Source organism: Fistularia commersonii, chromosome 14, assembly GCF_037954325.1.
Source record: "Fistularia commersonii isolate RoL2024-O1a breed Wild chromosome 14, RoL_Fcom_v1.0, whole genome shotgun sequence".
NCBI classification, from domain to species: Eukaryota; Metazoa; Chordata; class Actinopteri; order Syngnathiformes; family Fistulariidae; genus Fistularia; species Fistularia commersonii.
Window position 1 is genome coordinate 18288474 of NC_141297.1, and position 23389 is coordinate 18311862.

At 39.2% G+C, this 23389-nt stretch overlaps 3 protein-coding genes across 6 annotated transcripts in view; 2 read left to right on the top strand and 1 right to left on the bottom strand.

Moving 5' to 3' along the window:
- The window catches only part of tpk2 (thiamin pyrophosphokinase 2), a 19713-nt gene extending 16661 nt beyond the window's left edge, over window positions 1-3052 (top strand). The window contains exon 7 of the mRNA XM_086158979.1: window positions 1809-3052. Within this exon, the coding sequence (XP_086015105.1) occupies window positions 1809-1961 (153 nt within the window). The 3' untranslated portion in view covers window positions 1962-3052. The remainder of the gene's footprint in view (window positions 1-1808) is intronic.
- LOC147227447 (rho-related GTP-binding protein RhoA-C) overlaps window positions 1-12264 on the bottom strand; it is a 14153-nt gene extending 1889 nt beyond the window's left edge. The window contains exons 1-4 of one of the 4 annotated variants that reach the window (XM_086158982.1): window positions 12240-12264; window positions 3275-3430; window positions 847-967; window positions 634-764 (exon numbers count right to left, since the gene is read on the bottom strand). In XM_086158982.1, coding sequence (XP_086015108.1) covers window positions 634-764; window positions 847-967; window positions 3275-3430 — 408 coding nt within the window. In that variant the 5' untranslated portion in view covers window positions 12240-12264. Of the gene's footprint in view, window positions 1-633; window positions 765-846; window positions 968-3274; window positions 3431-5709; window positions 6152-12239 lie in introns of those variants that run through there. The other 3 variants (XM_086158980.1, XM_086158983.1, XM_086158981.1) reach the window with 3 other exon arrangements.
- A 335-nt stretch (window positions 12265-12599) lies between these two features.
- Window positions 12600-22653, top strand: tpx2 (TPX2 microtubule nucleation factor). The gene is made up of 16 exons (XM_086159145.1): window positions 12600-12667; window positions 12991-13108; window positions 14740-14859; window positions 15051-15123; window positions 15468-15527; window positions 16704-16783; window positions 16869-16921; window positions 19064-19229; window positions 19310-19448; window positions 19610-19829; window positions 19914-20009; window positions 20080-20241; window positions 20355-20501; window positions 21486-21597; window positions 21705-21871; window positions 22448-22653. The coding sequence occupies exons 1-16, from the start codon at window positions 12656-12658 to the stop codon at window positions 22556-22558; spliced, it is 1836 nt and encodes a 611-aa protein (XP_086015271.1). The 5' UTR covers window positions 12600-12655; the 3' UTR covers window positions 22559-22653.
- Window positions 22654-23389: the final 736 nt, after the last annotated feature.

Sequence of the window (23389 nt, forward strand, 5' to 3'; positions counted from 1 at the left end):
GGACACTAAATAGTTGAGAGCATTGCATGCTTTAAAAGCAACGGGTAAGAACAGTTTATATTTGTATGAAGATACACAAGGAGTTTTCCCACGACTTGCCCATAATGTGGCTGAATATTCATGAATAAAAGATGTTTCAATGAATTTTAATGAGGTCAATGAAATTTAACTATTGCATTAGTAACTACCATTAGGTCTGAATTTCTGTCGCTGCTTCAAGCTATTTTGATCGAAAATTGTCACAACTACTTTTTCCAGAAACAAAGTAACCTCATATGACCTTAAAAAGTGGCAGAAATTCATGATCCAAACTAGTCGAAGCATTGAGACATTTGTTATTTGTAGAGGTGAGTTTTGACTTTGCATCGTATTTTGCTGACAAAACAACACCGTGTCTATGTTTTTATGTCACAGCAATGTTGGGAATAACAGTTTACAACTGTAGTCACATACTTCTATCATGATGCAAAGCAAAGATTTTAGCACAGTTTACACTAAGTATGTCCTGGCCCCACATCTTTTGTAGCCAGTTTGTTACATACAGTACATCACTTACAAACCTTTGCTTTCCTAAGTAACTTTATATTTTCTTTGTGTCTCAAAAAAAGTATTGTGACAGTATAGTGTGTTCACCTGTTTCATCTTGGCCAACTCTCGACGTGTGTGCTCATCATTCCGGAGGTCTTTCTTGTTCCCCACAAGAATGATGGGTACGTTGGGACAGAAGTGCTTGACCTCTGGAGTCCATTTCTCAGGGATGTTCTCTGCATTGTGAACAATGAGGACATTTTGGACACAGGTGCAACACTAGACTTGGATCAAACAATGATAAAGTTAGAAAGGCACCTAAGCTGTCTGGGCTGTCTACAGAGAAGCACATGAGAATGACATCTGTGTCCGGGTATGAGAGGGGTCGCAGACGGTCGTAGTCCTCCTGACCTGCTGTGTCCCACAGTGCCAGTTCAACCTATAACACACCATCATGTTCCAAATGAGTCTCAGCAAAGCTGGCTGCTCTGGCACTTCTCGGACAAAAGAAAAATTAACCCAATAGGTAAAATACTAAGAGTGAGCAAGTTAACAGCTGATGTGTGAAAGACAAAAGAAGGATTGGTCTTGAATTAGACCTGAAACTCAAATGTATTGAGCATGTTAAATAGAATATTTTGGCCAACAGAGAACTCATGTCTGTCTCCAGCCTTTTTGTAATAAATATCACAAGACTGCTCATGTGGCTTTGGTTACTATGGTTATCCTTCACTCGTCTTAGTTTTGGGGCAGTACTTTTCAACATTCACTGTTTGTTTCTGTGCTCCAAAGTTCAGGTATATACAGATTTTAAAGACTGACGATCGGTAATTTAATGGGAATCCTAACAAGTCTAAGTCACTGGAACAAGCAAAGTGTTCCTGTTTTCTGTGTTTTTCCTGAATAATGTGTCACAGTTTCACATCCGTATAATTTGATATAAACTTATAATTTGTTCTTGTTGATAACTGACTATGATATAGTTTTTTCAGAGTAAATAATCAGAATAATCAAAACTAGCAACTGAAGTCAGACTTAATATAACAACCAACAGAAAGGAATTTGAACATTGAACTACTAATGTTTCAATGTTTCCCCCTTTTTAGGGGGAAACATTTTGGGACACTAAGTACCATTTAATTTGAATACATGTTGTGGCATGTATGAAGACTTGGGACAAAAAGATACTTTCAAACTTTCAGCTATTAGAGGCATAAGGGTGCAGTTTTGTTGTAATTTGAAGATAACTAAACATAGCATAACATTAAACTGTATTTTAGACCCAGGACATGGTGAAGGAACTATGCCTCTATGCTGGCCTGAAAACACATCAGGATTCTCCCGGAAGAGCTGGACAAGATGGCCGCAGAGAGGGAAGTCTGGGCCCCTCTGCCTCTGTTGCTGCCCCGTACCTGATCCCGGATAAACAGTAGAAGATGAATGGAAGGACTGATTTTCGATTTCCCTTTCCACTTGTGACAACTGATAATGGTATGATAATGGTACAGGATAGACTGTGTGTGGTGATCAGTTTTGACAACTAGGCTTGAATGATAAACGGTTACTATACTTGGGTCTCCTCAGTTTTTTTCCTACATGCAAGTAGAGGAAGACAGGATGGGTTTGTTCACAGATGTAGAAAAATCAGCTCTGGTTAAATACATTCTTGCCTGAGGCTGAAGAAATTGTGGGATACGTTTCTCCTTCTACTACTGGAGTGACTTCACATTCAAAAAATTTACCGTATTTTCCGCACTATAAAATGCACCTAAAAGCCTTTAATCTTCTCAAAAACTGACAGTGTGCCTTTCATATGGATCAACATTGAGCCACAACGGGTCTTGCAACTACAGGAAGCAGCTACCGACTCAATTTTCTCCCGTAGAAGTAGTAGCGCGCTGTGCATGCTGGGATATCTGACCGCCCAAAGCCTGCATTTTCATTTCCATTTGTGTGTGTGTTGTGTTGTGTTGTGTGTGTATAGACCCCAAAATGGCTCCATTCAAGAGACCACTTCCGACGCAGAGGTTAAACTCAAGGTGATCACATGCAGTAGAACATGGGAAACGAGCAGCAGAGAAAATTCAACATTAATGTATTAATGGTACGGAAGTGCAGTGCGGAAGCAACAAGATGACCTGCGCCAAGTAAACAGAGTTTCCGAGGAAATAAAGCAAGATGGCTACAGTTAGAGGACAAACTTAAACAGTGGGTTGTTGAACAGCGAGCAGTAAGTGGAAGTGTCTCTACAGTCACTATTTGAATGAAGGGAACAGCGCTAGCTAGCGACATGAACATCAATGAATTTAGAGGCGCTCTGTCTTGGTGCTTTCGTGTAATGAAAAGCTTTGAACTGTGACAAATTGAGTTGGAAATACATTGTTTTCAACAAAGGCAGTGCAAATACCGGTAAGAGCTAACGGTACGTACGGTACTGTATTGTGAATGACAACTCCGTTCACTCCCAAAACAAGTAAGTGCAGAGTGTTGGTTTGTATTTTATTAATAAAGTTTGACGACTGACTTATCTGTTTTGTTGACATTCCCTTTAGAGCAGCTTCATCTATTGGATACATAACGCAACCCCAGCCACAACAGTAGTTACTATTCTATGCGCCTCACAATGCGTTGCGCCTTATATATGAAAAAAGTTTAAAAAAAATAATATAATCTATAGAAAAGGCCTTGAACCGAACTATCAAGCTAAAAGCAGTAGACGAACACACCATGATTGATCAAACTTTACCTGTTTACTGTCCACTTCTATATCTGCCACGTAATTTTCAAACACAGTTGGCACATAAACCTCTGGAAACTGGTCCTTGCTAAACACAATGAGCAAACATGTCTTTCCACAAGCTCCATCGCCAACAATCACCAGCTTCTTTCTGATTGCAGCCATCTAAGAGAAGAGGGACCCAAAGTTAGAAAAGTTTGGACATAAAATATAATAATACCATAAAATATGGAATTAAAAGATTTGAGAAGAATTACGAACCAAGTACATGTACGTCTGACATTTAAACAACTCGGAGCGCATTAATAGTCCATCAATAGTTTCTCCCAAGACATATTAATGGACACACAACTTCAATCACTACTGATCTAACCAGGAGTGTATCAATGTAAATCTAAATGCTTAAAAGGTACATGATCTAAAATAAATAGGGGGAATTTTCCTCTTTTTAGATTATTTAGATACCAAAGTGATCAATTAGATCACAATTATTATTATTTAGATTATTAGACAATTTTATAATCCCATGCGTCGAAATTAATATATTCACAAAAAGAGATAAATGTATTACACCACAATCATGCAAGTCAAATAACAATCATGACAAAGAAGTATAAACTGAGAAATGACCGATAGTAGCAGGCAGAAGACTCCTGACACTTAAATTAACCTTTTTTTACATAGTCACCATCCTAATCCTGCATTGGCAGGACACAGCATTTGAAATTTGTCGACAAGGAATTAATGTTTTTTTTTACTTTTATTTTAGATTGAAAACCGAGATACATTATCCAGCTAAATAATGCTTTTTATTTTTTTGATTAGCAAAATATCTCAAAATCAGCTGTAAATAACTAAGAGGCTTTATTGAAATAACCCTAATTAACTAAGAATAAGCTAGATTTTGTTAAGGGGCAAAAAATTACAATATCAACAGGAGTACATTCTTGTAACCACAAACAAGAAATAAAACGAACAAGAAATAAACCCAAGTGTTACCAACAGCTCAGCCATCGAAAGTTTTCAGACATATAACAAAATACCTCGGTATAAACGTGTGTATGGAGGAAAACCTAAACGATTGAAAAATTGACCTGAGATTTTTTGTTAAAACACTGCCCAAAAAAAAAAAAATCAATTATTTGAGGATGATGTTTATTCAAATAAATCTATATTTTTTTTCAGATCAGATCAGTGACACTGGATCAGATGTCCTACATTAATATATGAACCAAAATACCTAAATATATTGGATCTTATTGATGAAATCAATTAAAATTGGGGTCCTCAGCCGATTGAGGATGCTTTAGACCAAGGAACATATAGAAAACCTATAAAGTAGACAAAGGTTGTTTGCAGTGTTCCAAAAACTTGCTCCTTCAAAGTCTTTGTGAATAACAGTGCTATGAAATGTGCAGGTAGTTTTGAAACTGCCTTGTGTGTCACACGACTGATATGTGACTTATTGAAATCACGAAATGTACTGCAGGTGGTAAAATGTCACACAATTAAATACAATTGTACAGAAAACATTTTGGTTTTAGTTGGTTGGAAATCATCTGAAAATGGTGATTAGTCACCTAAAAATCGCAAAAAATCAAAATGTAGATTTAAATATCTATCCATTAATTAGACTGTCTTATTTAAACTGCTGCGGTTTATTCAATTTGAACAAAAATTCCTTTGAATGGTTGCATTTTTAAACATAAACTACCCATTAAGCGAGGTACCTGAATCAAAAACTGCCAATCCAAATACTTTGTGAGTGTGATTATGGTTAAAGGCTTACTTAGCTCAATAAAGAGAGCAGTCTGATACATTTAAACAAGAAACGTCAGACCAGTTTTTCTAGGCATGAGATCCATGCCATTTGAAGGTATAATAAAAGAACATAGCATTACTTTTTCTTAATCTATTGTTTTGTGGCCTGAAATATTGGATGCAGGAGCAGTGCTCCTTGTTATTCAAGAATACCATTCATAAAATATAGAAATAAATAAAATACATTTTGTACTGATAAGTATATTCAGGATGCGAATGTTGACCAAAATTTAGCTGAAATTTTCACCTACAATATTTGCAGATTAAATAGATCACATTTGCAGATCTCATCTTTAAAATACCACGACAGATGGCTAACTTGATCACATGGTTTGGTTACCCAAACATCCATACTAACAGACAAGTATCACATTTCGTTAAAGAATAATAAACGCAGTTGAAACGGATACACGTGGAATAGATGTTCCAAGTATCGCCATTTTATCAAAAATGTCAAATAAAATACAAAAGTAAATCAAGCCACAGTAGTGAATTCTTGAACCTCCTTCAGTACCATGGAAAACAAAACGTTAACGATTCATTATGATATAACTTCCTTTCTGATAATTTATCAACTAAATTGTCTGCTACATTCCGGATTAAAAAAATGCGGTGGTATTAACCTGTAGTCGCACGCTTCTTTTTCATACGAGCTGATTTCGAAATTATTTCCGGAGTACTTTGAAAAGAGTCCGATAACTTTTAGCAATACTTTCCATTGCATACAACGATGCGGAAGCTATATGTTAGCTTGCTAACTTGGCTCAATGCGTCGGGACAGTTGCTCATTTATCGTTTTGAACATGAGCGGATTCTACCCCGTAATATGGTATTTCATTCGAACCGCAGCCGTTGTTTACAGGTTAATTCGAGAGATAAAACAACCAAAAAAAACCCTTCGAAGCCGATTTTACCGTATAGGTTAAAAATCTTGCTCAGCTTTAGTTTTCCTGATGTACCTCGCAGCCCCGCCCCCATCAAGTGTCCCGCCTACCAGCTACATTAAACCAACAGTGAACCAGATTGAATTTTACCAGTTCACTTTAAAACGGCACTGAAATACAGCCTAAGGGCGGCACTGGCCCGTGTCTCTCCAAGCCCGCTTCGGGGGGGCACGGAGCAGTGTCTCCCTGTGCAGGTCCCAAGTCCGGATAAATGCAGAGGGTTGTGTCAGGAAGGGCATCCGGTGTAAACCTTTTGCCAAAACCAAACATGCGAGTCAACCATAACTATACCATATCGGATCGGTCATGGACCGGGTTAACAACGACCGCCATTGGTACTGATGACCTACAGGGTACTAATTGGGCTACTGTGGGTCGAAGAACAAGAAGAAGAAGAGGAGGAGTGCGTGTTCGGAAGCAGGGAAAGAGGAGGAAAGGAAAGAGCCTGCGACTGAGAGAAGGGACTTTGAATATCAGGACAATGACAGGAAAAGGTAGAGTTGGTCGACATGATGCAGAGAAGGAAGGTGGATATACTGTGTGTCCAGGAGACCAGGTGGAAAGGTAGTAAGGCTAGAAGCTTAGGAGCAGGCTATAAGTTGTACTATCATGGTACTGACAAGAAGAGAAATGGAGTAGGAGTTATTTTGAAGGAGGAGTTTGTTAGGAACGTGCTAGAGGTGAAAAGAATGTCAGATAGACTTATGAGTCTGAAACTGAAGGTGTGATGCTCAATGTTATTAGTGGCTATGCCCCACAGGTGGGATGTGAATCTGAAGAGAAGGAATGAGTTAGATGAAGTGATGCAGAATATTCCCAGAAATGAGAGAGTGGTAATTGGTGCAGACTTCAATAGACATGTTGGTGAAGGCAATAGAGGGGATGAAGAAGTGATGGGCGGATTTGGTATCCAGGATACGAATGCAGAGGGACAGATGGTGGTAGATTTTGCAAAAAGGATGGAAATGGCTATAGTGAATACCTTTTTCCAGAAAAAACAGGAACATAGGGTAACTTATAAGAGCGGAGATAGAGCACCCAGGTAGACTACATCTTGTATAGACGAGGTAACCTGAAAGAGATCAGTGACGGCAAAGTAGTTGTAGGTGGGAGTGTAGCCAGACAGCATAGGATGGTGGTTTGTAAGATGACTCTGGTGACAAGGAAGATGAAGAGGACAAAGGCAGAGCAGAGGACAAAGTGGTGGAAGCTGAAAAGGGAGGTGTGTTGCATGGTTTTCAGGGAGAAGTTGAGAAAGGCTCTGGGTAGTCAGGGTGAGCTTCCAGATGATTGGACAACTACAGCTAGTGTTATCAGGGAGACAGGGAGAAGAGTATTTGGTGTGTCATCTGGAAGGAAAGTAGATAAGGAGACTTGGTGGTGGAATGAGGAAGTGCAGGAGTATATACAGAGAAAGCGGTAAGCAAAGAAGAAGTGGGATACTGAGAGGACTGAAGAGAACAGACAGGAGTTCAGGGAGATGCCGCGAAAGGTAAAGATAGAGGTAGCAAAGGCAAAACAAAGGGCGTATGATGACTTGTATGCTCGGATAGTAAGGAGGGTGAGAATGATCTATACAGGTTGGCGAAACAGAGAGATAAAGATGGAAAGGATGTACAGCAGGTCCGGGTGATTAAGGACAGATAGGGAAATGTATTGACTAATGCTAGAAGAGTGATGGGAAGATGGAAAGAGTACTTTGAAGAGAAAATGACAGAGAGGCAAGGGTAGAAGAGGGGACTATTGTAGACCACAAAGTAGCACAAATTAGTAAAAGTGAATTGAGGAAGGCATTGAAGCAGATGAAGAGTGGAAAAGCAGTTGGTCCTGATGATATACCTGTGGAGGTGTGGAAGTGTCTAGGAGAGGCAGCGGTAGATTTTCTGACTAGATTATTCAACAGGATCTTAGAGAGTGAGAAGATGCCTGAAGAATGGAGACAAAGTGTGATGGTGCCTATTTTTAGGAATAAAGGGGATGTGCAGAATTGTGGCAACTATAGAGGGATAAAGTTGATGAGCCATACAATGAAGTTATGGGAAAGAGTAGTGGAAACTGGACTGAGAGCAGAAGTCAGCATTTGTGAACAGCAGTATGGCTTCATGCCTCGGAAGAGTACTACAGATGCAGTATTTGCATTGAGAATGCTAATAGAAAAGTACAGAGAAGGCCCGAGGGAGCTGCATTGTGTTTTTGTAGACCTAGAAAAAGCATATGACAGGGTGCCAAGAGAGGAGCTCTGGTATTGTATGAGGAAGTCTGGAGTGGCAGAGAAGTATGTTAGACAGGTGCAGGACATGTATGCTAGCTGTGAGACACTGGTACGGTGTGCTGTAGGGGTAACAGAGAAGTTCAAGGTGGAGGTGGGACTCCATCAGGGATCAGCCCTGAGCCCCTTCTTGTTCGCAATAGTGATGGACAGGCTGACAGATGAGGTTAGACATGTAGTGAGAGCAGACAACAGGTAGAGGAAAATCTAGAGAGGTGGAGGTATGCTCTGGAAAGGAGATGAATGAAAGTTAGTCGCGGCAAGACAGAATATATGTGTGTGAATGAGAGGAACTCGGGTGGATCGGTGAGGCTACAGGGAGTGGAGATCAAGAAGCTGGAGGATTTCAGGTACTTGGGGTCAACAGTCCAGAGCAATGGAGAGTGTGGAAAAGAAGTGAAGAGACGGGTCCAAGCAGGTTGGAATGGGTGGAGAAAAATGTCAGGGGTACTATGTGATAGAAGACTATCGGCCAGAATGAAAGGAAAGGTGTACAAGACAGTGGTGAGACCAGCGATGATGTATGGACTAGAAACTGTTACAATGACAAAAAGACAGCAGGCAGAACTAAAGGTTGCAGAGATGAAGATGTTGAGGTTCTCTTTGGGAGTGACCAGGATGGATAGGATCAGGAATGAGTGTATCAGAGGAACAGCACATGTTAGATGTTTTGGAGAGAAGGTCAGAGAAGCCAGGCTGAGATGGTTCGGTCATGTACAGAGGAGGGATAGAGAATATATTGGTAGACGGATGCTGGAATTGGAGCTGCCAGGCAAGAGGAAGACCAAAGAGAAGATTTATGGACGTAGTGAGAGAGGATATAAAGGTAGTTGGTGTGAGAGAGGATAGGGTTAGATGGAGAGAGTTGACTCGCTGTGGTGACCCCTGACGGGAAAAGCCGAAAGACTTTAAAACGGCCCTGAAAGTCGTATTTATATGAAAAAACAGTGCCACCATTAGGTCCACGTCTATTACACAACCACAAGGGCCTGTGGTATATCACAGTGGAAAACTATGGTTCCAGAAATTGTTATTATTATCATTTAACTTCATTAATCTCTTGCAGGAAATTATTTCTCTGCATTCAATTCATCATGGATGAACCATAAGCAGTTGGCAGCCACTTAGCAGTAACAGTAGAGGGGTTAGGGGTTCAGTGTCTTGCTCACCACTTTGACGGGCTAGGAGGAGCACTGTGAACAATTGGGAATGTCCAGTTCCAAGGACTATCACTCTAACCCCCTGAGCCTTGCAATCCCTAAATACAGCTGTCATCTTTTTTCAAAGCAATTTTACTTAAAATGGATGGCATTTCACCTGGGCTTTTTTTCAACATCTTTAGTGTAAACAACAGAATCACAGAAGACGTTCACATTCTGTGCTACCTCCAGCTCTGCTTCCTGTCGTCTCTTCAATGCCACTGTCTCCAAACCATGCAACATCCACTACTCTTTCCTATAACTTCATAATATGGCTCATCAACTTTATTCCCTGGAATTCCTCACATCTCTCTTGTTCTTAAAAATGGGCACCTTCACACTTCTTCTCTGTGAGGTTCCGCAAATGCCATTTAAAAAAGCTAGAGACACTATTAGGGACTTATGACACTGTGGTGACGTCTGCACGGTTCTTTGAAACTTTGGAAACTCTGTGAGAGACATGAATAGTCTGAAAAAGCTGGTCGGGCAGACCGGCTTGGTCCTGGACTGCCCTCTGGACTCCATATAGGTCATGAATGAAAGGAGGATGTTGGCCAAGCTGACATTCTTAAGGGACAATCCCTGTCATCCTCAGCATTACACTGTGGGGGCTTAAAGCAGTTCCTTCAGCCAAAGGCTGCTGCACCCACGCTGCATGAAGGAACACTACCTCAGGTCCTTCATTCTATTGGCTGTCAGATTGTTCAACGCTAAAGCACATAACTCTTTTGTTACATACAGCACAAAGCCAATGCTGCTCACAAGCATCTCAAAACGTTTTTTTTTTTTGCATAACCCCACAACCCCCTCACAACCTCCATCTCTATTTATATTATATGTACATTTTGCCTAGGACTGTTATTTTATATAGCCACTGGCCTGCACATCTTCTTCTTCTTTCGGCTTTTCCCTTCAGGGGTCGCCACAGCGAATCAACTTTCTCCATCTAACCCTATTCTCTGTATCCTCCTCTCTCACACCAACTACCTTCATATCTTCTCTCACTACAGCCATAAATCTTCTCTTTGGTCTTCCTCAAGACCTCAAATACATGGTACAAATACAGAATAATCTCATCTTAGTTGCTGTATGTCACTGAATACTTTTATAAATAATAAAATGCATGACTTTGTAATAAACATTTTTGCTAAACCCAAATGTTCACATGAATCTATAAATTAATGAATTTGCTGAAATATCTTGCAAATTTCATGCCTTTTGCTTTATTAACTTTATAAGTTCCATAATTTTCATTTCATAAATTCACTCATGATGAAAATAAAGGCCAGTACAATACATGAGAAATGTTTTGTTTTTAAGATTTAGTGATTCAAAGTGTTAATTTTCCTACACACTGTAAGTAAATGTGTTTCCTTGAACAATTAAATTCTTACATTGCTGTCAACTGTTGGCTGTATCTTTTATTAGTTGTTGTGAGTGGTCACTTTGATTAGGTGTATTTAGATAACTCTAAAACACACTACATTTCCCTTTGGAATGGAATCAAAAAATCATAAATGCAAATGAAAGATTATGTATCATTTTATTTTGTTTTTCTTTTTTCAGTTTGTTTTTTAGATTGCTTAACTTGCTCTTAGAGAGAGAGAAGTGTTTTATTTAAAATATTTTACTTGCTGCTGTATCAAATAACCCTTAATAAAAGCTTATACATGTGTATTAAGTATGAAAATGGTTGAAATAAACAGCAAGTTTGCAAAAGAATAATGAAAAGATAAAGTATAAGTATAAGTATAGTAAACATCATAATCAGAGATGAAAATGCAAAGGTTCTCTTTGGCAGTGGCCAGGATGGATAGGATCAGGAATGAGTCTATCAGAGGGACGGCTCATGTTTTATGTTTTGGAGAGAAGGTCAGAGAAGCCAGACTGAGATGGTTTGGTCTTGTACAAAGGAGGGATGGTGAATATATTGGTAGATAGATGTTGGAATTGCAGGAGGTGCAGATGCAGAAGGTCTCGAGGAAGACCAAAGAGCAAATTTATGGATGCAGCGAAAAAGGATATGAGGGTAGTTGGTGTGAGAGACGAGGATACAGAGAATAGGGTTAGATGGAGAAGGTCGATTCGCTGTGGCAACCCCTGAAGGGAAAAGACAAAAGGAGAAGAAGAAGATGTAAACATCATGATATCGTTATCAAGTAGCTAAAAAAAAATCAAAACTTTAAGATATGATTTTTTTTCCATTACTGTAAGACAGGAAGTGTGTCACATTTTCAAATTGGAGAATGTAGGTTTATCTTTTAAAAAAATGTTTAGCGATTATTAACCCAGCTACCTGATAACTTAAGCATGTACCGTGAATGTATTTTATGCCGACTATTTTAAGGGAGCTTTAAGTGACTTAAAAGTCCTGTATCCTCATATGCGTATGCTTTGATAATCTGTGACTCACATGGAGCTTTTTCGCAGAAAACATTGCAGCTCTAAAAACACATTCTTAGCAATATTGTCTCCTTCTTCACCACAAGTCCGAGTGATGATTTCTTTGGCATGCTCAGCAGCAGTACAGTCTTATCTCTGTATTCTGAAGAACACATGCAAATCAGCCTGTCCATACTGAATGTGTATATACAACATTTTACAGCTAGCCAAATAGATAAAATAAATGGGTCGCATTAGACATAGCATTAAACCAGCCTCTTTGACAGTGGCCAATTAATGATGCAAATTTTAAACAAATCTGTAGACAATCTTATTTTGAGGAAGTGGCCAATACCCACCCAACGACAACTCCTCCACCCAAAACATCCTTTAAATCCATACAAAATGGGGTTTTCAATTTGGTTTCACAATAAAAGCACGACATCACAATGTGTGAATGTTACCTTTTGATATTTGATGATGCTGTCTTTCAAATATATCGTATGCTCAACAAATATAGATTTTAATTTACGTTTTTAAGCCCTAAACAACAATAAGAAATTAGAAAAGGTATTTATTTGTTTTACATAACAGTACATTGTTTTACATTTGACGGTGATGTCCAGGAAGTTGATTTCATATTGGCCAATAGGAGGCGAGTTTATTAAACTGCCGCTCGCTATTGGAGGATTTAAAACAGAGGGCAACTCAAACGCTTCACAGACCTTCTGGAGTAGCAAGTCTGCATTCCCCTGTCTGTCGGTCTGTCTGTTGGATGGTCCACCCGGTAAGCAGGTCTCCATTTTATATATATACATATATATATTATACAGTTTTTCTTGGCATATGTTTACAAATTATACGTAAACGCAAGTTAATGCCTGTAATATTTCAAGTAAACGTCTGAGCACTGCACTGTCCAGTGTCTTTTAACGTTCATTTTAGACATCGAATTCAAAGTTCTGCACTTTCTGGCTATCAAACTTTTTTTTTTTTAAACGTGATTTATTATGAATAAATTATTGCGTATGAAGTTGATGTTTTTTTCCCCGCTGCGTTGGTTATTTGGTTAAAAGTTAGGTAGACTTTACGTCATATTCCCTCTGTTAGGAGCAGCTAAATATGGCCGACTGCTGGGACGAGAAGGAACGTTATGAGTTTGATGCCCCGTCCCATGTTGTCGACCTGAAACAACTGGAGAGCACGGAAAACTGCGATTCGTGGTTTGGTAAGACTTGGCAAAATTTAGACCGCATGAATGTCGTGTACATATCTTTTTTGGGGGATGCAATACAATACAATACAATACAATACAACACAACACCAGTACATTTCAATAAGTTAAACCGCAATTTGTAATTCTTCGAATCTAACGTAACCGGTACAAATTCTTATTTCTAAAATGGTGTAAAGTCTATCTAGAAGAAACCTGGATTAGATGCCTTACAATTGTTTACGGAGGCGCTGTTGTTGCTTTCTGGTTATTGGCCAATCCTCTCACTAAAACGCACCAATGGTGGAAATGAGAACTGGTGGTAGGAGGGACAGTCTAACCTCCAGAGTGAAATAAAACTTGCCGTATTTTCTATAGTGCACATGAATATATACCCCACCCATTAAATTTTAAAAGAAAAATATATTTTGACACATATTTGCTGTGCAGGACTATAAGGTGCAGATAGCCACATTGTGCAATGAGATATTTACACAGAAAGATTTGTAAATGTTTATTTACCTTAATATCTTAATTGATTGTTTCCAAGTGGTGCCTGTAAAACGGCTGATCAAACAAAATAGAAAAGTAATTGATGGCTTTATTCATCCGCGTCCTGTGCACTGAAACCACTGAAGTCTTCTTCAGAGTTGAAGTGCCACAGAAAATCTCTGTCACACACCTTTTCACTCCATTGGTGTTGCTCACAGTGTCACTTTTATCTCAAGGCAAAGTTACCCCTGAGGTTTTGCTGTTCTCTTCATGCAGCATTCCAGCCTTTCGAAATCCGTTGACCTTGAATGGATTGTTGTTGTTGACCTTCTTTCACACTATGCTGTTTGGATCCACTGGCAGACCTCAGAAAAGGATACTCTTTGCATGCGGACAGTTTTTTTGAATGATTTCTTGCCGCTGGTCATCCAAGCCTTTCACTATAAAGTGGCACTTTGGATGCTGCTGTAAATGCATAACTCACACTGATGTCGAGTGGCTGCAAAAACCATTGATTCATGAACGCCAAGCTTACATGCAGCAGCTCTATTTTCTTCCTGGATAGACCGATTGATTGCTTTCAACTTAAAAGCTGCATCATATCCATCTCTTTATGTTTTCCATGATGAGGGTGTGAAAAATATTTTGCATGTCTTGCTGCGTTTTGTGTTGAGAGATGCAAGAGGTCAATGCAAAGAAGAAGACACTATTTTTGGCACAGTCTTGTTTTTGGTCCTGCTACAGTCCCCCCTGATGGCTGTTAGCGAAGAAAAATCCATAGATTAGCCTTATTGCTGTATAAGCTGCAGGCTTCAAAGCCTGGGGAAAAAAGTAGCAGCTTATAGTCTGGAAAATCCAGTGGATTTGTTTATTCATCTTTTTGGTAAACTGCTCATGCCATGAACTTAAACAACCAATGGAATTCCATTGCATTAGACCCATAATGAAATCAAAATCATATTTAATTATGGGTGTCCTGTCTATAGCAATATCACACTAAATTTGCTCATTTTTTGCTTTCTGTGTTTCTTGTAAGTAATAAGCAATTTCAACATCTTTTCCCCTCTTTGATTAAGCCACTGTGAGGTTAAAACGCACATTCTTGAATGTTATCGTCATTCTGAGTCTTGAAAAGGCAGTATTTGTATCTGCAGATCAACAAGTCAAACAACAAAATTGTCCTGACCCATGGGCAGGAGTTAATGAGCCACTGGAGGAAACCATTAAGCCAAGAGGCCTTGAAGCACCTCTGCACAGCACAGACATCAATACTGGTTTGTTTTCTGTTGAACTTGAAGCACTCTATCTTTTTACATAAAATTTGTAATTTGATTTAATCAAAATGTGTCAGATTTTGAAATCAGCATATTCAATGTTATAGTCCAAAAAATAAAATAATTATTGATTTACTACCCTTGTAGCCCCTATGGTATTAATGTAAACCATTCTGGATTGGTTGTTTCAGAGAATGCGGAAGCCTCCTCACAGGTTGGTGATAACCCAAAAACCAGGACCCCAGTTCAAAATCAGCCACGCAGGTAATTTCTCCTGTCGACACACCTTCAGCTACTTTGAGCAGTTTGGAATGCATTAATTATTGTTGGTCTAGCTAAATCAAGAGTGACCCCCTGAAATACATTGGCAAGCTTTTTGGTTTTGACACATTATTAAATAATTTGAATGCTGAAAATGAAATCATATTCTTATCAGTAAATTATGAACTGTTGTATCAACTCATTCCATGAGGAGCTATGGTGCATTAAGTCTTGTTAATTGGCCGAGAGCATCTGCCTTTATCTTAAGGATAATTTTTGTCAATGTCACATCACCTCAACTCTTGAACTGCAGGTCTAGGTACACCCTAATTCATTTTCTTTTTCAGGGTTTCAAAGCGTAAAAGGCAAAGAAGCAGTCCTCCGTCTTCAGTCAAAAGACTTAAAAAGTAAGTACCGTATTTTCCGCACTATAGGGCGCACCTTCAATGAATGGCCTATTAAAAAAAAAATATATATATATATATATATATATATATATATATATATATATATATATATATATATATATATATATATATATATATATGCTTAAATAAATAAAAGACGCAACGCATTCTAAGGTGCATGTAATAGAAGCTACAGTAGTGGTTGCATTATGCATCCACCAAATGGAGCTGCGCTAAAGGGAATGTCAACAAAACAGAACAATATTTTGTATTCTATTAATAAAGTTTGACTGACTTATCTGACTGACAACTCTGTTCACTCCCAAAACAAGTTAGTGCATTCACTATACGGTACCATACGTACCGGTAGCTCTTGCCGGTATTTGTGCCGCCTTCAAACAACGTATATTCAACTCAATTTGTCAGGGTTCAAAAGGTTTCATAAAACGAAAGCACCAAGGAGCGCCCCTAAACTCATTGTTTGTCCCTAGTGCTGTTGCCTTCATTCAAATAGTGACTGTTGAACAGAGAGCAGCAAGTAGAAGCGTCTCTACAACCTACTCTTCAAGTTTGTCCTCTAACTGCAGCCATCTCGCTTTGTTCCCTCAGAAACTGTTTGGTTCTCTTTACTCTGTACAGGTCATCTTGTTGCTTTCTCCACTTCTTCTAAATTCAGCGTCGTAAGCGTGTCTCTTGAAAGGTGCCATTTTGGGGACTTTATACACACAGACACACACACACACACACACACACACACACACACAAATGGAAATGAAAATGCACGCTTCGTGCAGTCCTATATCCCAGCATGCACCGCATGCTACTTCTACGGGAGAAAACTGAGTCGGCAGCTGCTTCTCGTAGTTGCGAGACCGGTTGTGGCTCAGTATTGATCCATAGATAAGTGCCCCGGATTATAAGGCACACTGTCAGTTTTTGAGAAGATTAAAGGCTTTTAGGTGTGCCTTATCGTGCGGAAAATATGGTAGTATGACTGACTACTCATTCTCCTGTTGTTTAGTCCCCTTGTCATTTAATTTGTGCTATCTGCATTCGAAATTGAGCTTTCGAATGCAGATAGCACAAATTAAAAATCAAACTACAGTTCTACACACCACTAATGTATTTTTGAAACGTAGGAATGTATGTTATTTTTAAAATTTTCATCTTATACAGCACTGAGTGCAAGGACCTTAAGCGCAATGAGAAAATGAATCATCATAAAAGAAATGCATCCAGAAAAGCCACTCTGACTTGTAAGTATACTTGATGGTCATGATAAGGGGATTATCTAAATATATTGGAAACCTTTCTGTCTCTTAATAAACAATTTGTCAACAGGTTCTCAAAGTAGTTCAGCCACCACAGGCAAAAGTGAAGAACCCTTTCCCACAGTAAGTACATTGGATATATGAATACCATTTTTTCGGCTGAGCAAGTCAGCTGCACTCTTAGATTCCCAGCTACCAAGAACTTAGTCTTATTTGATCAATGTTTGTATCAGTGACAGAAAAACAATAAAATCTCTTAAAAAAAAAAAAAAATTATATATATATATATATATATATTGTTTTTTTTTTATTTTGCCCCCCCCCCACACACACACAATTTTATAAAAACTAAAACAATTTGCCACTCATAGGCAACCATTGTGGTTTACGTCGCAACACTGGATAGTGGTGTCACGTGGATGATCTTGTCTTGGTCCCTTTCCCATAGTATGAGACAAACCGTAAAGCATATTTATGATTGTTAGACCTCCCGGGCATTGCTCCCTTGAATATTGGGAATTATCAGAGAGCGCTGCGGTCACTGCAGGGTGATTAATGATCTGAATTGGCCTTGCTTTACTGTAAAATGAAATATACAATTACAATGCATTTTCTGAAAGCTGCGCCATAATCAAAAGCTTTGTAATATGGCTCATTTTTTTTGTATTTTGACCATATGCTCTTGTCAGTTTCTGTTTCATGTTTTTATAGTAATTATAGTAGCACAGGGGTGCAAAGAATTTTAGCGCTTTAAGATTGACCTTATATCCATCCCCTCCTGAACTGACTGCTGGGCTCATCCTCTCTACCCTGATCAAGTCAGGGTAGAGAGAAAGTTCACATGCACTCTATCTTAAAAAAGAGTTTGCTGAGCTTGGAACATAGCCCCAAATATCAGTATTAAACCAAGAAAAGACGCCCAGCATCTGAACAGAACTGCTGAATGCTGATCCCATTTGGCCAGTGACTTAGACCATGTTTAACATGTTGATGTGATTTGAATAGGATACCTCAATATAAAACCTCTTTTCATGGATAAAAGCATCGAATGCCTTTTCTCCTCTTCCTCTAACCCTTCTCTCTGAAAGACAATCTCCTCTGCTTATTCATCAGTTGTTGCTTGACTTGTATCGAAAATAACAACCTGCCGCCACAGAAACGTCACGGCCATGCCAGCCAGAAAAAACACTGACTTACTGAACTGCTGAAAGGAGTTATAGATTGTGGAGTTTGTATTTAACTCTAGTTGACATTTCACAACACCAGTCATTTGGCAATGTTCCCCTTCATGGGATTTCCATAGTCTTCCCCCTGCCAAGTCAGTCACCAGTAATTACCCTATGGAGAGTGTCAAATATGACTATTGAAGTTAGAATTACATTTTGTAAACAGAACCTTGCTGCTGAAGTGAAAAGTTGCTTTAAATGACACCGGGAAAAGCTCTTTTGTCACTTTTGAAATTAATGGAACTTGATAGCTGTGTCATCTGTTTAAAAAAAAAAAAAATACTCATTTGAAAAACTTTACTTACATTTTCTTAGATCTAGGCATTTGTGTCCATACAAGAGTGTGACAGGGTTTCTGCGGGTCATTTACAAGCATTAAATAGATATTGCAAAAATCGAGGCCTTGATAAGCATTAAAATCAATGTCTAGAGGCCTTTAAAATTTAAATTTGGTTGATTTGGGGGAGGGGCATTGTTATTCTGTTATTTGGAATTTCATTTAGCTTAAGCTCCGTAAACATTTAATAATTTGGATTTAGAATAATGTGATGATTGACAAGTAGAACCCCTCTCATTGTCTAATGCTTACGGCCGGTGGTTGGTGTTATAACTCTGGTGATGTGCACCATCAAGAGTTGGAGCAAAAAGGTAATAAACTAACTTTGTGTATGCTTATTAGTGGCACTAAAGAATCACATGGAATTTAAGAAAATATGCACTGTCACTCAGAAGATATGTACATATCTGGAATGGATTTCGCACAGTAGCAGAGTAAATGATGGGCGTTTTTATAAATAAAAGTATCTGCAGTTGGACATGGTCAATAAAATGGCAATAGATTAGCTGATACCTGCAGAAATACTGTGCCACTCTTGTGGCTTTAACACTCTATATAAATCTGAAATTAACTGAGGAGTTGAGCCTTTCTCTTTGGACTTGTTTCTTGGACTTGTTTCTTGAAACTGCCCCACATGCCAAGTGGCACGTACAACAAGTCTTTAGATCTGTCCTTTTTTATAACTTATTTTTTGTTCCTAAGGAAAAGGATGGCCCTGGCCTGTCAAGAGCTGTTCGCCTTTCAACACTCCACAAAAGAAAGGCAGGACACACAGCTGCCTATGTGCCAGTTGCCCAGCGCATTATGCAGCTAGAAAATCGAACACCTGAGCGATTCCGTCTGAACAGTCGCCAGAGCAGAGAGAGATGTATGCAATTTAAACCAGAACTTCTTGATTATTTGAGATTAACTTTTGTTACATGATTAAAACAAAGGCAATCATTACAGCACTTGCCAAACAGAAGGGGCATCACCTGACCCTTACTCAGCCTTGCTCCCCCAACCTGAGGACCAAGCAGAGGAGCCGACCCCCGACCGTGAAGAGCAGCGCTGAACTGGAGGAAAAAGAGATAGAAGAACTTCAGAAGTAAGGACCTTTTACTTTATTTGTCTGCAATAAGACACTTTCTTTGGATCACAAAGTTTATACCATAAAATAAGAATAGCCTGTTTCTTCTAATATCAACACTCGAAAGCCAATCACTGGATGCTGACAATATGTAATGTCATCTTTCCTTTTAATAACAGGATGAAATTCAAGGCTCAGAAACTCAACAAAAAGATCCTGGAGAATACTGATTGTCCAAAGAAACCAGTGTCAAAGGCTGTGACTGTCCAGGAATCCTTCACAATGCATATTGAGAAGAGACTTCAGGAGAGGCAGGTGGCCAAACCCCATTATGATGAGGAGCAGCAGCACATTTTCAAGGCCCGGGAACTGCCAAAAAATATCCTGGAAGGGGTTGTGGTGCGTTGAGATTCTCGCTCGCTCGCTCTCTGTCTGTGAGATACTGTTCAGGGTTCTAGATAAGTTGGAATCAAATGTCAACAGGGTGTGCCAGATAAGAAAGTTCTACAGCCAACTGTTCCAGAGTCTCCTGCTTTCCTGCTCAAAAAGAGAACCCGTCTGGATCACAAAGCAGAGGAGGTAAAGATGTGGACAGCCTTTGGGCCAACTGACCCTCTCGTCAATGAATTAACTTACTCTTTTGTTGCAGGTGAAACCACCATCCCCCTTCAAGGCTCCACCAGTTCCACATTTTGGCCTGCCCTTTCAGCCCCTGCTGCAGGAGAAACACCATACAGAAGTCTGCCCATTCTCCTTTGAGCAAAGGGAGCAGGAGAAGAAGAAGCTACGACAGGAGAAGCAACCCCAGGAGGTGGTGTCACCCTTTGATTTCTATGGATTTTAAATGTTTCTTTCTTCTTAGATGCCTGACACCAAAATACAGATGGTGGTAATCTAAACATTACAAATTCCAAATCTCTCCAGGTGCCACAATTCAAGGCTCAGTTGCTTCCAGACTTTGAAACTGTGGTCCTTCCTGAGAGGAAGCAAGTTGATCTCACCAAACCGGAACCCTTCAAACTGCTGATAGATGAACGTGGAGTTGCTAAGAACCGTCGCTGGGAAAACATGGTGATGATCCCCGACAGTAAACATGCAGGGCATGCATGTGATGTGAACCTTAAGGCTGATGATTTCATTATTACTCTTTAAAAAACTAGTCTCATGTGAGTTGATGGTTTTACGAGTCTCAAGTCCTAGTGTTCTTGTACTAGGCTGAGACCAAAGACCATTGGTCTCACATCTAAAGCTTTGCAAAGATTGTAGCTCCAGCATCCGCTCCCCTTTTTGGACGCTCAATACTGATTGCCTTTTTCCTGTTCTGGTGGAGCTCATCTATTGGTTGTTGATTCAGTCTTAATGGTGCATGCTAAGATTTGTGATAATATTAAATGTGCTTGATATTGTCATACACTAAGATGAAGAAAAGTCTTAAATATTGTGCAGTTATAGCAGTCTACCAGCTCACACTCTAGCTATTGAGATAACCGGAGCATGCTACAACTCTGTTATGATTATTAAGATTTCCTTGTGACTTCCCTTATGCTGAGCTTATACCTTACAATTTCCAGTCGCTGACTTCAAACTGACAAAGTACACCAGAATTACCCTCTGCAAGTCAATTAAACATTGAAAAAAAATTCCAGGTCACTTAAGGTTTAAAAAAAAAAAAAAAAAAACAACCTTTCAAACACTTCATAAATTGGCGTGTCACTTCAAAATCACTCAAACTTTTAACATTGATGTTTCGCTGGGCTGGTTGCCACACCAATTTTGATGATGGCTAAAATGATCTTTAAAGTGGGAAGATTTCTGATATTGTTCAAAAGTAAAAACCACCTTCACGTTAAAGAATTGTGTAGATCATGTAGTTACTTTGACTGAAGCTCCTGTCTCTAGCTGATGTAGTGTGAATATTTGTATGATGAAACTAACCCCACCCACACCACTTATTGACAAAAGCACACAACTTTGTAGCAGAAGATGGAAGTTAATACACGGCTTAAAAAACATTATTTCTTACTAGTTTCTAACTCTTCCTTTAATGTCTGGCAGGTGAAAGAGGAGAAGAAGAAACTGAAGAAGGCAGCAACATTTAAAGCAACACCAAGCACAGTTACTCAAAAAACACCTTTTTGGCCCAAAAAGGATGATCGGTCAGCAGTGGGTAAGACCTTTTTGCCGAATTGATCACTGCATGCCAGAATCACATGCCATATATGGTTGCCACCAAGCATTCATCATTAGCACATTGCAAAGACCTCTGCTCCTCAGTTCCAGAGGGTTTCGAGCTTGCTACAGAGCGACGGGCTCGTGAGCGGCAGCAGTTTGAGGAAATGGTGTGTGAGAGGGAGGCGTTCAGGGCACAGATAGAGGAAGAGCGGAGACGTGAGGAGGAGAAGCAGCAGAAGGAGGAGATTGCCCAGCTGCGGCAGGACCAGGTTGGTGGCTAGAGATGTTGGTCACCTCTGACTATGTTGACTTAGAACAATTACCAGTAATTGAATCTCTGTCAAATCCTTTTAAGTTTGCAGGTTAGAAAGGGACACTGATGGGTAACTGTTTTTGGTAACCATTGAACAAATGTATTTGACTTCTTTATAGAGAGAACTTCAAGTACCAGGTATTCATAAATTCATGATTTTGTTTTTTTTTTTTTAAATTACTGAAAAGGTTTTTAATCACTATCTTTTTGTGAGATTAAATTACGAATTCCATGAACAGAATTAGTCCTAGAGGTGCCCAGTGATTCAGTGTTTAGCACTCCTGCCTCATGGCAAGAAGGTTCAGGGTTCACTCACAACCATTAAGTATTTAATTGTCAAGACCTCATGCCTACTAGGAACAAATAGTTATCGAATAAAGCACTGGTTTCAATGCTAGAGCTCGATATTTCAGTTGACGTACAGGATGATAGTGACTTTTTCCCCTCCAGGTGGGAGACGTGTTTGTTAAAATGCTCTTTAAGATGGGGAAACATGAATTTTGTGTTTGACATTTCAATGTTATTCTTGCAGGTTCACAAAGCTCAGCCTATCCGCCACTACAAGTCAGTTGAGGTGAAGAAAAGTGAGGTCCCCCTCACTCTCCCAAAATCCCCAAAGTTTTCTGACCGCTTTCGCTTCTGATTGTCCCTCTCTATACTGTATCTACTTGATCATTTTATTTTGTCTTCAGTAGTACATGCATTTACTTGCCTGTTCAATAAAATCTGTACTTAAAATCTGGTTTGGATGTTATTTTATAGTCAAAGTGTCTCTGAAGACATTCAGGATATACTGCGAAATGCCTTAACTGCCTTCAACTTTGCCATTTAAAAATACATCAGCTACATACAGTTCTTTAAACTGGCCAAGCCTTTTAGTTTGGGAAAAAGTAACCAATGTTGTAGTTTAGCTATAAACCTGAGAGAATTTTTTTTTCTTTTTTAAATGTATGCGACCGCTCAAAAGGCTGTTATCCTGTCTTCTGTGCCATTAATACACAGTGGACCCTTCTTCCCCGCTCTCAAGCGGCAATAAGCTTATCTGAAAAAAAGATTATAAATCAAATAAAAGCTGAGCTGCAGTGATGTTCCAAGTTTTACAAGATACTTGATGTTTTTATCTATAGGGATGGCTTTTTGTTTAAAAAAAAACACACAAATTATAAAGTAGCTGAGTGTCAACATGAACATGGATGTCTGGCTTAAACCATTCATGCATGAGATTCTGATATAAAATGCAGGGGCAAATCCTCTAAGTTTAGCAGCAAAATCTGATTCCTGTTCATTACAGCACCTAGAAAAGCAGTTTTAATGGTCCGAATGTCAGACCTCTTGTAGGATGCCAATGTGTTTCATTTTTGATTAACATATCTAGAGTTGGATCAAGTTAATGTTAGATTATTTTTCACTGGGTTTTGTGAGATCACTTACAAAAATTTCACATGGCCTCGGGTTGAAATTAAGCTGCAGAAAA

Excerpts from the sequence above, each read along its gene's own strand:
- tpx2 (XM_086159145.1), top strand. Across the intron at positions 16,784-16,868 it reads CAGAAAAGCCACTCTGACTT|GTTCTCAAAGTAGTTCAGCC; the intron begins GTAAGTATACTT and ends ATTTGTCAACAG. Across the intron at positions 20,242-20,354 it reads AGGAGAAGCAACCCCAGGAG|GTGCCACAATTCAAGGCTCA; the intron begins GTGGTGTCACCC and ends AAATCTCTCCAG.